Genomic DNA, 12290 nt, shown 5'->3' with positions numbered 1-12290 from the left:
GTGTGCATATTTTAGCAGATTTAAGGTCAAGATGTTTAGCAACAAACCCTAAACTTTCACTCCGAGTAATCCAAAACTGAACAAAACACCACAGCTGTAAAGATTTCCATCCAGCAGCAGCAGCATCTCTGCGAGGACTCTGACCTCTTTCAGTTCCCAATCTGAATCCATCCGTGACGTTGCGTGAACGCTGCTTCGATCTTGTGACAGCAGCTACAGAGGATGCGTCAGTAGGCGACAAACGAGACGAAGATGTTGTCTTCTAAATATACCAAACACTGCTGACTCAGTCTCAGTGACTAATGTGTGTGTGTGTGTGTGTGTGTGTGTGAGTGAGTACACCTCCTCATGCTGTTGTGCATTCCACAGACTTTACCCTGAAAGCAGTTATTACCATTTGCCACTGAACACTTAACCTGCAATCTTCGGTCTGTATTGACACCTATTGAGCAGTAACTGAGTCAGCAGATAAAATATCACAAAAATCTGGTAGGTTCGTAAGGCATATTACCTATAAAAAGAAAAAATCACCTAAATGACATTAGGTATCAGCCAGAAATGTAAAAACAGACACATTGGATTTCAACTTTCCAACTGCCATTGAACTACTCATCTGTAATATGTAATTTTCTAAAGGGAAATGAACCAAATCTAAGCTTAAACTCATGCTATTTTATTGAAAAGTTCTTTATTTTCTCATTCAAAAATGTGCCAAAAATAAACATCTTCGCTAACCAGATTCTGTAAAATGTGAAAAAAAATCTGCACTCCTTAACACAACCATGAAGAAGCCATGACCAACACCGCTGTGACCAACTGTCACGTGAAAGAAATTCAGCGACTTTTAGGCTGAACAGCAGGCTGTGTTCAAACATGTGTGACAGGATGGAAACTGATAATATTTAAAGTTTCTCGATTGTTTTCAGAATTGGTAACATCTGTGGACACTTGGAAAAATATTGTACACGAGATTCCATGTTTTTTAAGTTTTTGTAAGATGAATAATCTAAGAAAACCAACTGTTTTCTGTTTCATCTATTATGAGGGATTCTAACTGTCATGCTGCACAGACAACATTTTTGAGTTGTCTGTACTATTATCCATTGTTGTGCTCTTTTCATAGAGGTGCAAGACTTTATATCGCTGTGAAAAATGAGCCCACAGCGAAGAAAAATGCCTGGAAACTGCTTGGAGGGTTAACTGAAAGTCTCATGCAGTGTGGGCATGAAGACATACCTTTCTTTTTCTTGGGTTTGCTCTTGGACGGCTTCTTTTTGCTGCGGCTGCTGCGACTGTTTGATCCCTCTGAGACGGAGACACTGTTCATGCTGCCGTCTTCAAAATCACTGTCTACATCAGGCTCGTCCTCCTCGCTCTGTGAACACCACAAATACAAAAAAATCCAGCTGTGTTAAGCACACTGTCCTGTACATGCAGTGTATGAGCACAATGGTGGGTTCAGTAAAAGTACAAGAGGCAGTTCATACAGATGAGCGTTTCCTCTTGCTGTTGAAGCCTCCCAATTTGATTTTGAGAGGAGCCACTTTCTTTGTCTTGGCGTTATTCTTCTTCTCCTGTGGCTTCGGAGCAGGTTTTGACTTCTTGCGGGCATTGGGCCCTGCAACAACAACAGACAAGCAGGTCAGTCACACAGAGACCCAAAAGGTAATAACAGAGAACTGAACCTGACATTCAAATAGCTGTTCTGTAGAAGAAGTGCTGTTTCATTTGACTCTCCTGTTGGCTGTACCTTTGCCTTCCTTGGTCTTGGCCTTCCGGAGTGGTGGTGCAGCGGCCTGCTGTGGCACTGCTGGTGGCGGTGGGGCAGGAGCAGCTGGAGCGACCTCTGCCACCATGGTGTCCACAGCGGCCGGTACGTTGGCGGTAGCCAGAGCGGCGTTGGCAGCGGCAGCTCCCCTCAGGGGGTTATTGGTGCTGAACTCACGCCACTTGGCGCCCAAAACCATCATCATCTTAGACACAGCGATCTTGGGGTTTTTGGCTGCGATGAGAGGCCTGGTGGTGAGGAAAATAAACGTTTTAAATGTGGTCTGAGTTAATTTTTTAAACAGACTTTCAGTATCACCAAACATGGTTGTAGTTAATGTTTAACACATTTGGGTGACTGTAGGTTGTGTCAAGAGAAATTTTACTTACAAAAGTACAACAAATGAAATTTCTGTTTAAAAAAATACTAGCCAGAAACTATCAAGACAGAAGTAATCTTTAGATTTTTAACCTACAGTCCTTGAACTACTCATCGGTGACATGTCGTTCTGTCGGAAAACTTAAATCTAATTTGGAAATCATAATATTTCACTGAAATCACTTTATTCTACATGTCTTTTAAAACATTTCCAAAAATTAACCATTTCCTCGAACCAGATTCTGTAAAAACAAAACAATTCAGCACTCCTTGGGGCAACATTGAAGCCATTTGTAACCCAGCTGTGACCTATAGTCCCTTAACAAAATTCTGAAACTTTTGGCTGAACTGGGCAAAAATGCAGGATTCTCTCTGCTCTGTGAGGCAAAATGTGGCAGGAGTAAAAAACCAAAACCAAACCAACCAATTTAAAAAAACACACCCAATAACTGATTGGAGGTCAGAGCTTAAAAGAGCCTTTCAAAACCAAAACAACATTCCCAATTTTTATGGCCTCGTAAATGCTTCCATGGTATCACTTGCCAGAGGTGGCAATGTTAAACATGGATTTTCCAGAAGATTATTGCAAATGTGTGTATCTACCTGACAAACTGGCTGAAGGCCTTGTAGTTGGTCAGAGACCGGTAGTCTTCCTCACTGAAGACGTGGTCGATGTCCTCCATGCCCCAGTCATCCAGCAGCTGAGATGACGACTTTGGCTCCTACAGGAAATATATATTCACAATTATTAATATCAGCAAAAAACTCTAAAAATGTGCAACAATGGTTTCATAGATAAAACATGAACACTGCAAGAAATCCATAAAAAGCCACCAAAGGCCTGGGTTTAGGTGCATCTGTGCTGTTAGTCACTCTGTACACGTAAAGGGCCTAAGGATATACAAAAAAACACCATGTTGACAGATATTTGCAATTGTGATATACGGATTTTAGTGAGAGTGATAATTTTGTTTTCTTTCTTTCTTTTAGACCAAAAATTAATTTAATAATAAAGATTTATATGATTTTTACCGCAGTCTGCCCCAAACAAGCATGTTTCCTTATGTGTGGGGATATGATTTATAAGGCAGCATGTCTCAGATATGTTTTCCATTTTATGGATATTGCACATAGCCATATTGCAATAATATTTCGATGAACCGTCCGGCCCTAACCAAGACTGAATTATTCTTTATCGTAAAAAAACAGTGCTTAGATGTATATCTTTATCAACTACTGGGAAAAAAAAAAGACATTAAGAAGACACAAAAAACATGTCCCCAGCGTCAGGTCATGGAGCGCAAAACGATTCACATCTAAAGTGTCTAAAAAACACTCAACTGGCAGTTTTGTTTTTTGTTGTTTTTCTCTTTGAGGTGTTATCAATTGATTGGATGACCACAAAATGGAGTGATGGAGAACCTGGTTAAGCAAACGTGACCCAACAGGTGCAAAGCCACTCTGCCATAATTCAAAATCAGCTCAAGAGGTATACGTAACACACTCTGGCTGCATGATTACACCACTGACTGATCATACACAAACTAAGTGACCAACACGTGGGACAAGCTGTGACTTTTCATGTGAATCTGTGGCATAAAACCACACTGCATCTTTTCATTGTGATTTTTTTATTTTTTTTTTTTAATAAAGTGTTGCTGTGTCCCTGTGCAGCAAAAAAGCCACTTCTTACAAAAACACTTTTGTTCCCTCTGTGCACATCAGCAGGAGCCTCCTACAGTGGCCTTATTTTTACCTCACAATAAACAAAATTACTTAGCCGCGGACGCTTACCTTATCAGTGGAATTACAGCGTTTCCTAACAACTGGATTTCATTTGACATAACTACACCAGCAGACCACGTTTGCACGGTTGAGAGGTTTGAGTGGCGAGTGAAGAGGCTCTAAAATTAGCATCCTGCAGCGAAGCAAATTGACACTGACCACTGTGTTTCTAGAGATAATTGCATTAGATTGCTTGGTGATACAGTTACTAATTTAGTGCCAGTAGAGTTGATTTGTTATTGATAATTAATATGAATGATTAGTCATTTATCAGGAGCATCTGGTTTTTACATGGTGAAGATTTGACGATGGCCTCAATTTGTGTCTCTGCTAATTGTAAGCAGTATTTCTCCAGCACACACAGACATTTTTGGTGCTTTTCAAAGAGGTTTTAGGCAGCGCCAATAGAAAATCACCAGCACTAAAATGATAAGACTAAAAACTAGGTTTAATTGGGGGTTTGTTTACTCAAGAATGTTAATCTCAGCTATTAATTAAAAATCCAGAAATAACAGGAAATTGTAAAGATTTTTGTCAAATAACGTAATACAGACTCAATGTCTTTACTGTATGCAGAGCGATCATGCATAGTCACGTCCCAAAGGCCCGTTGTGATGAAGGCATGACCCTGGTAAGCTTTCATTTTCCTTGATCAAAATGCTGACATTCGAACAGAAATTTGTTCTAATATTTAATGATACATTTAAAAAAACCAATTAACTGACAGTATAAATAGTCATTTGTAAACCGCCTAACTCTGTCAAACCTTCGTCCCTGCTGTCCAACTCTCACCTCTGACCACAAGCCAATTTATATCAAAGCACACTACAACTAGCAATTATTTTCAGTCGATTACTAATTATGAGTAAATAATTATTCATTTGGTATACAAAATGCCAGAATATAGTGAAAACACAACAAGTTAACGCCTACATAATGACGACTAACTGTCCAAAACACAAAACGCTTTCAGTTCACTGTAACATTAGACAAAGAAAAGCACCAAATCTTCACAATTAAATAACTTGAACCGATAACTATTTATCATCTTTGCCTGAAAAATCACTTCAACAATTAGGTTTATTTATCAAACATTTCTATCAGGTATTTCCTTTTAGCTCTGTACCAAACTTGCTTCAGAGTGGCTGCCTTCATACAGTCTAAACTGCCATTTTTCTCTTGGCAAAAAATTAAAAGTTTCTTTTGAACTGCAGCTTTCCCCCCCGTCTCCAAAGGCTAAATTCCCTTCAGAGGGTGAGCAGAGAGGAGTTTATTTCAGCTCCTATCAGTTTGATAAAGACACCTGGTTTCCTGCACTGTGCCACCCTGCACCTTCCTCTGCTTCCCATCTCGTCGCCTCGCAGAGCGGCCTGCAGACCGGATTGAGGGCGGCTCTGCCAATGAATCAAAATGTGTTTATCTAACCAAAAAGAAAAGGGTCAAGTGCGCAGTGCAGTGCGGGGTTGCCATGGTAACAGCATATATGCCTTGCACACCCGTCCCAGACACACAAACACACACACACCCCCACCACCACCCACCCCCCTTGCGCAAGTCTCATTAACTACAAGGCCCCCTATTGGCCGACGGGCTGCGACTCCACCAGACGCAGCTCTTTGTTTAACCATCTCTCATATCACGTCTCTGTTTTGTCAAACCACGGCCAACTCCATTACAGGTACGCAGTCAATAGGTGCTCATCCCGGTGCAAAGAAAGGGCTGTTACAAAAGTTATTTTCCAACAAAAGAGCAGCTTCTGGAATTGGACCACATGCTAGATGCTTGACATTTCAAACAAACAACAAAAAAAGGTGCATGTACCCTACTTTCAGTAACATTAGCGCTGCACCCCACCATATCTCTACAGTTCCTACGTTTGTGCACACTTTACAAACAACTGTGCAAGTGTTTTTTTAATGCTTTGGCCCCTTTACTTCAACTAGCACATACTTAACATGAGCCATGAATATAAATACACCTGCAAATAATGCAAGAAAATTGAATCTACGCAATTTTAAATAATTCAGTCAGCATAGTGGAGTGCATTCATTTCTGCACATTATAAGATTTATTAGCAGATCCATGCTGTAGTTGTGCAATCCATCACAGAGAACATCAACACAGTGTTCCTCTGTGGTAAAGTTAGATTATCTATAGAGCAACTGGGGAAAAGCACATCACAAATCTTGAACTGCATAGCATCCAGGGTTTTTCCTGGCTCAAAGTGGTCTTTTGGGGGTGACTATGCCCAACAGTAAGCATTATCAGTTCCCCTGCAGTACAGGCAATGAGTCTGTACTACTGGATTTGAGAGAAATCTGTCCTTTTTCTCGTCTTTTGTGAACATTTCGGAACAAAAATGTCTATTATAAAAATGCCTCTATGCAGGAAAATCCAAACATCAAAAATTTTGACCACAAATCCATGCACAATTTATATTTTTAGATATAAAACCTGCAAATTGGAAATACACTTGTGGTTTCTAAAAAGCACCGTTCAAGATTTTTCACACCTACACACACAGAATCACACCTGTGCAGCGACAGAAAAACAACATTTGCAGATCAGTTAGTAGGAGATTTACCAACTGCTCTTAGAAAAGCACCAAACTACATTTTATTGTGTGATAAACATAATGGACATCGTGTCTTATTATGCCTGATGTATTGTATGGTGCTTGGGTGTTTTGAAAAACGGCATCAAATAAAACTTAGTGATTTTTACCACCTATCTCATTTTGGAATGAAACTTCTTCTATTCAATTATCTGACATGATCAAGTTTGACCAACTGAACATAGATCAACACACAAGCTGCTTATGGCAGACCCTCAACTTGAACTCAAGTCATTTTTAATGCAACAGTGTGATTAAATTTCACAACTGCATGCAAATTTTAAAATGAATGTTATTAAAATGCTATATTTTTCTGGGGTTAAGCAGGCACTTTTCTGTCTGATTAGGATTTAACTGCTCTTTACCCTTCAGCCCCGACAAGCAATACATGAATACTTCCCATCTGATTCTTTGAGAGAAGCCTCACTAAATCACTTTCACCTCCTCAAAAATCCATCCTTACCGACATATCATCATCATCGTCGTCCTCATCCTCCTCTGGCTCCGGATCTTTCTTTTTAGATGCTCCAGCACTGCTCCTCTTCTTTTCTTTGCCGGTGCTGGCCCTCTTCTTCTTCTTGCGTCCTGGAGTGTAGTCGCTGCCCTCACTGTCAGAGCGCTGGGCAGGGCCACCGTCTTCTGCCTCTTCCGCTCCACCCATGTCCATGGGCTCTGGGGAGCTGATGGCTAACTCCTAGAACAAGGAGGAGAAGGGATGGTGGTCAGCAAATGGAGACCAAAATGTCAAAGAAATACAAGGAAACAAGACAGAGAAACTAATTTCTCCCTGGAATTTGGCTACACTATTCGTGAAGTTAGAGCACATTTGTGAATGAATCTGGTAATGATAAAACAGAGCTCTCAAGTTGAAAATTAAACTAATGACAACTTTTAACATGCTTCTTTTCTTGCTTTATTTCCAGCATCAAGTTGTGTTGTTTCTATTTTCTAAGCCACCCAAGAAACTTGCTCCTATGTTACCAGAAGTGGATTTACAGTAAATAATCACGTATATACAATACCCTGCTTTCTTACCTCTCTGCGCGACCGCCTCTTGCTGCCTTTGCTCTCTCTGCTCTTCTTGGCCTTCTTCTTCTTCTTTACCTTCGGAGTCTCATTCTCAGAGATCTCCTCTTCCTCGTCATCTGCAAATCAAGCCAGACGGGACATTTAATGGTTGAGGTTCACAGAGTTGTGACTGTTTGATAACAGTGCTTTACAGCAAGCTGTGAAGATAGCATGCAGATCCGGCTAGAAACAAAACACCAAGCTTGCTTCTTCAATCAGTGAAATGGCTGGTAGACTACGTTTATCACCCCTGTTTACCATTTAATGAATCATTGGAATCCCATCACTTAAAGAGGGAAAGTTCAAATACAAGTAATTAACATCAGGCTACTACATTTCCCTTTTTTTGTCCACAAAACTTCTACCAGGGTGGGATCATTTAGCGCTCAATTTACTGCTGCCAAACAGAAACCACACTCACCTGGTTTTAAACAGTATCACGATTAGATGACGAAATAAAAACCAGCAGGAGTGTTGAGAACCAGGACTGGTAAAGAATAAGCTAGTGGTCAGACTTACTACCACATTTTACGAGTTACTCTAAGGGGAGCTGATCCACAAGTTCAGCTCTGTTGGTTAAAGCAGTAACATACAGTCATTATGATTTAGCTCACTCTTGCAGGCCTTATGACAGAGAGGATCTCAGTCCAGTATCTGGCACTGCCTCTCTGCCACTCAGACCCTATTAATGTAATTGACTATGGTAAAAAAGAAAATGGCAAGCCGCCATTAAGATGCACCTGGTAAGGAAGCGGGATTAATGTGATGGGTTTTTTAGGTCATATAAAGGAGACTAGGCTGTGTGTACGCAGGCAGATGCAAAAAAATCCACACACGCATCCTTGTAAACACTGTGGCAGCATTTTCTACTTGAGGCAAATTCTGAGCATGGAGAGTGTTGTGTACAAAAGCAATGGTTAGTTTTCCAGCAGCATCTTAAGACTAAGATGATCTTTGTGGATGGATTTAGAGATGCTTTTGGGAAATGTGGCCTAGAGCTGTAGACTTGAGATAGCCTAGTCATGCTTAAGCAACAAAAACATGTACTTGCACCTTCACTTAAGCCATCACAGACATGGGATATGCAACACTGCTGCTTCATCAGTCTGTTAAAGTGACGGCATTCTGTTGTTCAGACATAGGTCACTTTTAATGTTGATCCCAGCTTCATTCAGACACAGTGTGTCCACAGAATTAGATTGGACAGTACCTCTTAGACTGTTGTGTCACCCACAATGTATAACAAAGTCCCGTGTCAGTACTGTGTAACCTTGTGCGTGTTCGTGTGACTGCATGAAGTTCAGGCTTGTGCCATGTTGAAGGTGAAACATAAATATTACAAGATCAGACCTTGTTAGACTGTCGTCGCGACTTTTATAGAAAACTTAGCAGGGTGCTGATTCAGACAAGAGGCCAACACATTCAGATGCCATCAGATTAATGGAAAGGAGTGCATCTCACAATAAAAAGGGATTTAGACTAATAGTAGGTGCTCTGGGGTTTTAGCAGCTTGAGATCTGAGCTTTTAATGCACATAATGTTCAAGTTTGAAGTTTCTAGCAAAATAAATCCTGGAGAAAAAATAAAACCTGCCTTTATTCTGAGCTGTGCGTTAAAAAAAAAAGGAAATGAACAAAGCAACAAAAGGCAAATGCTCAAATACTTTGTAATCTTATTGGTCAATATTTGGACACCAGAACAACAGATTTGCATTTGTTTAAAAAATGTGAGTAGAGCTAAAAGTAATAAAGGAAATGTCCTAATTAAAAAGCAAAATGCAAATGTTACTTATTTACATCATTGTGTTTTGTCTCTTTTCTCATTTTCTATGACTACAATTATAATTATTTTCTTGTTACGTAAATAAACGAAACATTAAAAGCTAAACAATTACATCCACAATTTCTCAGAGACCACTAGAATGTCTCCATTTTGTCCAGTACTGTCTTCAGGCATCTTTGCCCTAATAGCAACTGAAATAATAAGCTAATTATCAAAACAGTTGTCAATTAGTGTCCTGCAGATCAGCTACTCAATTAACAGACTAATTACTGCAGCTCTGCATCTTGTAAACTGCATGATTAATTGAGAAAACAGGAAAATAATTGGGAAGATCAGTGAATATTAACAACACTTCTAGGTTTGGAGCTGCAACAACTAATCGATTAGGTGCAAACTGATAAATGAATCATCAACTATTTTGATAATCAATCGTTTTGAGTCATTTTCAAGAGAAGAAAAAAAAATCTTAATTGTCTGATTGCAGCCTCTTAAATGTGAGTATTTTCTGGTTTATTTCCTCCTCTGTGACAGAAAATGGAATATCTTGTAGTGGACAAAAGTACATATTTGTCATGCTGGGATTTGGGAAATAATCTCCATTTTTCATCATTTCCTGAAATTTTATAGAATAAACAATGAATCGATACATCCGGGAAATAATCAGATTGGTTGACAATGAGAATACTGCTTGGTTGCAGTTGTTTCAAACAAAGACTCATATGCATTTTCCAGTTGCAGTAGGTATTATCATAAGATAAAGAATAATCATGGACTGTGCAAAAAAACAATCAGGAAACAGTTTTCCACACGAGGTTCGGTTTCTGTGGCATAGTATTTTCATTATGCAACATTGCTCACCAGATTTATGCGACATTTGCGCTGTTTGGTGGGGGAAAATGCGGGTTTTGTGCTAATTTTTAGCACTTGCAGCTAACTTGCAGGACTATTTGTTCTCAATGGCTCCACCGTGAGCGCCGCGCGTTCTCGTCGGTATCAAACAAACGGTAAACAAAGCGACGCTCAGCCTGAAAATTACAACGGAGATATGACATAGGAAAGGGTTCGTTAAGATGCTGAAAATAGCCTTACTCCGGGGTATTATTTTTACTTTTTTTCTCCACACTCAAACCGAAGGCGCCGGCCATGAGGAGGGGAATGCTACGGAACGTCATCCGCCAGCTTTCAAGCTAACTGGCTGCCTCCATCTTGTCATCGACACGTAAAATAATACCGGTAGCTGGCAAACGGTAGGCCCCGGGAACATGCCGGTCTGTCGGCGTGACTTCACTACAACGCAACTATCAGCGCTCTGGTAGTGGATTTGGGGGCTAAAAAACGTCGATTGCTTTGAAAAAGGTGTTCAACAGCAGCGCAATCGAAAAGAGAGCCGCTTTGCTAACCGGTAGTTAGCCGCGACTAGCATCGACTAGCTTATGCTAACAGAACATGATTGATGTGAACGTCAAAAACATCTGCTCATGCTAGCATGTAACCAATGTGAACATTAGCAACCCGGGCTAACAAATGAGCCTTGTCTTACCGTGCATTAACCGCTCCTCCGGGGCTCCGTAGTCATCTCTTTCGTCCTCGCTTCCAGACATAGCGAACAGCCGAAAACTTTGTATTTAGTTAGCTAACAGTTCAGCCAACTAAATAATAGTTTGTGGGATAATCCAGAGTTGTGACCCAGTCTTGAGTCTGTCCAAGAGTGTGTTGTTGGAGTAAGCCGGCCAGGTTTCACCAAGACAAATAAGAACAAAAACAGAAGTGAACATTCAGCACCGAGCAGCATTGAAAACACAGCAGCATAAACACTCACCGCATGGACGATAAATCTAACTTTACCCGGCTGCAAGTTCACAAAGATTAGCTCTCACTCTCTCACTCCATCCCTGCCTTCAGCTGACATCTTGCCACTAGTTTCATTAGCATGCGTGCTAGCCGAGCTGGACCGGTTCAGATTTGAGAAAAAAAGAACCGAACCACGCTGCTATCTACCCACAAACGCGGTGTTACAAACCGGCATCCGAGCCCTCCTCACCCCCGGCCAACTATAAAAAAAACAAAAGAAAACAAAAAAGAACTGATATACTCACAACTTGATTCATCCAAAACCAGTAACTCCGGCCTCAGTTTGTGTGTCAAGTCAACACTTCTTGGCGGCTCTTTTAATTTTGTGTTGCGCCAACGATGTATACACACACAATTTAAATATATTTCCGTGTCTTTTTGTGGGCAGCGTGTGCGCACGACTCCTCTCCGTCTCCTCTTTCTCTTCCTCGCACACTACACACACCCCGCGCGCGCGCACACACACACAAAGAGATCAGGGGGCAGGCATCCCATAATATCCCCCCCTCCACACACACATACACACACACTTCACTCACCCCTCCCCCACTCTGCATAGTTACCTTGCAACGTACAGACCATAATAGTCAACTCACCCCCTCCCTCTTCTACAGTCTCTTCCCCATTCCTCCATGCACACCCCCCCCCCCCCCCGCACACACGCACACACTCACACACACTCACAAACACCTCCACCCCTCCCTTAGCAACCGGGGTTGCCATGGAGACCCCCCTCCCACCCCCGTGTGCCATCCCATAATAGTAATGAGCGCAGTCACTGACATCCCACAATAAGCATAACTCCAAAAAGAGAGAGATAGGAAGAAAAAAAAAAAAAAGGAAAAGGCGTCACATGGCAACTGTGTGCGCCACATGACTGCTTAAGTTGAGCGTGCATGTTTGCATGTATGCGCAGGCACTGTACTATACATGAGCCCGGCTGCTGGAGACTGTGCACAGGATGCAGATGCAATGCAAGGCCGAGGAGCACCTCGAAAGCACCCCGGGGGCACTAAAAGTGGGGCGACACCAGGTAGCCCAGGT

The 12290-nt window shown here is 41.3% G+C and overlaps 1 protein-coding gene across 2 annotated transcripts in view; it reads right to left on the bottom strand.

The window, feature by feature from the left end:
* LOC103356839 (chromodomain-helicase-DNA-binding protein 4-like) overlaps window positions 1-11822 on the bottom strand; it is a 32780-nt gene extending 20958 nt beyond the window's left edge. For both annotated transcript variants that reach the window (XM_008281138.1, XM_008281139.1), the window contains exons 1-8: window positions 11492-11822; window positions 10936-11093; window positions 7581-7690; window positions 7009-7239; window positions 2750-2868; window positions 1751-2016; window positions 1488-1618; window positions 1237-1375 (exon numbers count right to left, since the gene is read on the bottom strand). In XM_008281138.1, the coding sequence (XP_008279360.1) occupies window positions 1237-1375; window positions 1488-1618; window positions 1751-2016; window positions 2750-2868; window positions 7009-7239; window positions 7581-7690; window positions 10936-10996 (1057 nt within the window). In that variant the 5' untranslated portion in view covers window positions 10997-11093; window positions 11492-11822. The remainder of the gene's footprint in view (window positions 1-1236; window positions 1376-1487; window positions 1619-1750; window positions 2017-2749; window positions 2869-7008; window positions 7240-7580; window positions 7691-10935; window positions 11094-11491) is intronic.
* Window positions 11823-12290: the final 468 nt, after the last annotated feature.

This window comes from Stegastes partitus, unplaced genomic scaffold, assembly GCF_000690725.1.
Source record: "Stegastes partitus isolate 25-593 unplaced genomic scaffold, Stegastes_partitus-1.0.2 Scaffold224, whole genome shotgun sequence".
NCBI classification, from domain to species: Eukaryota; Metazoa; Chordata; class Actinopteri; family Pomacentridae; genus Stegastes; species Stegastes partitus.
The sequence above is the reverse complement of the archived record's forward strand: the minus strand, read 5'-3'. Positions and strand labels throughout refer to the sequence as shown.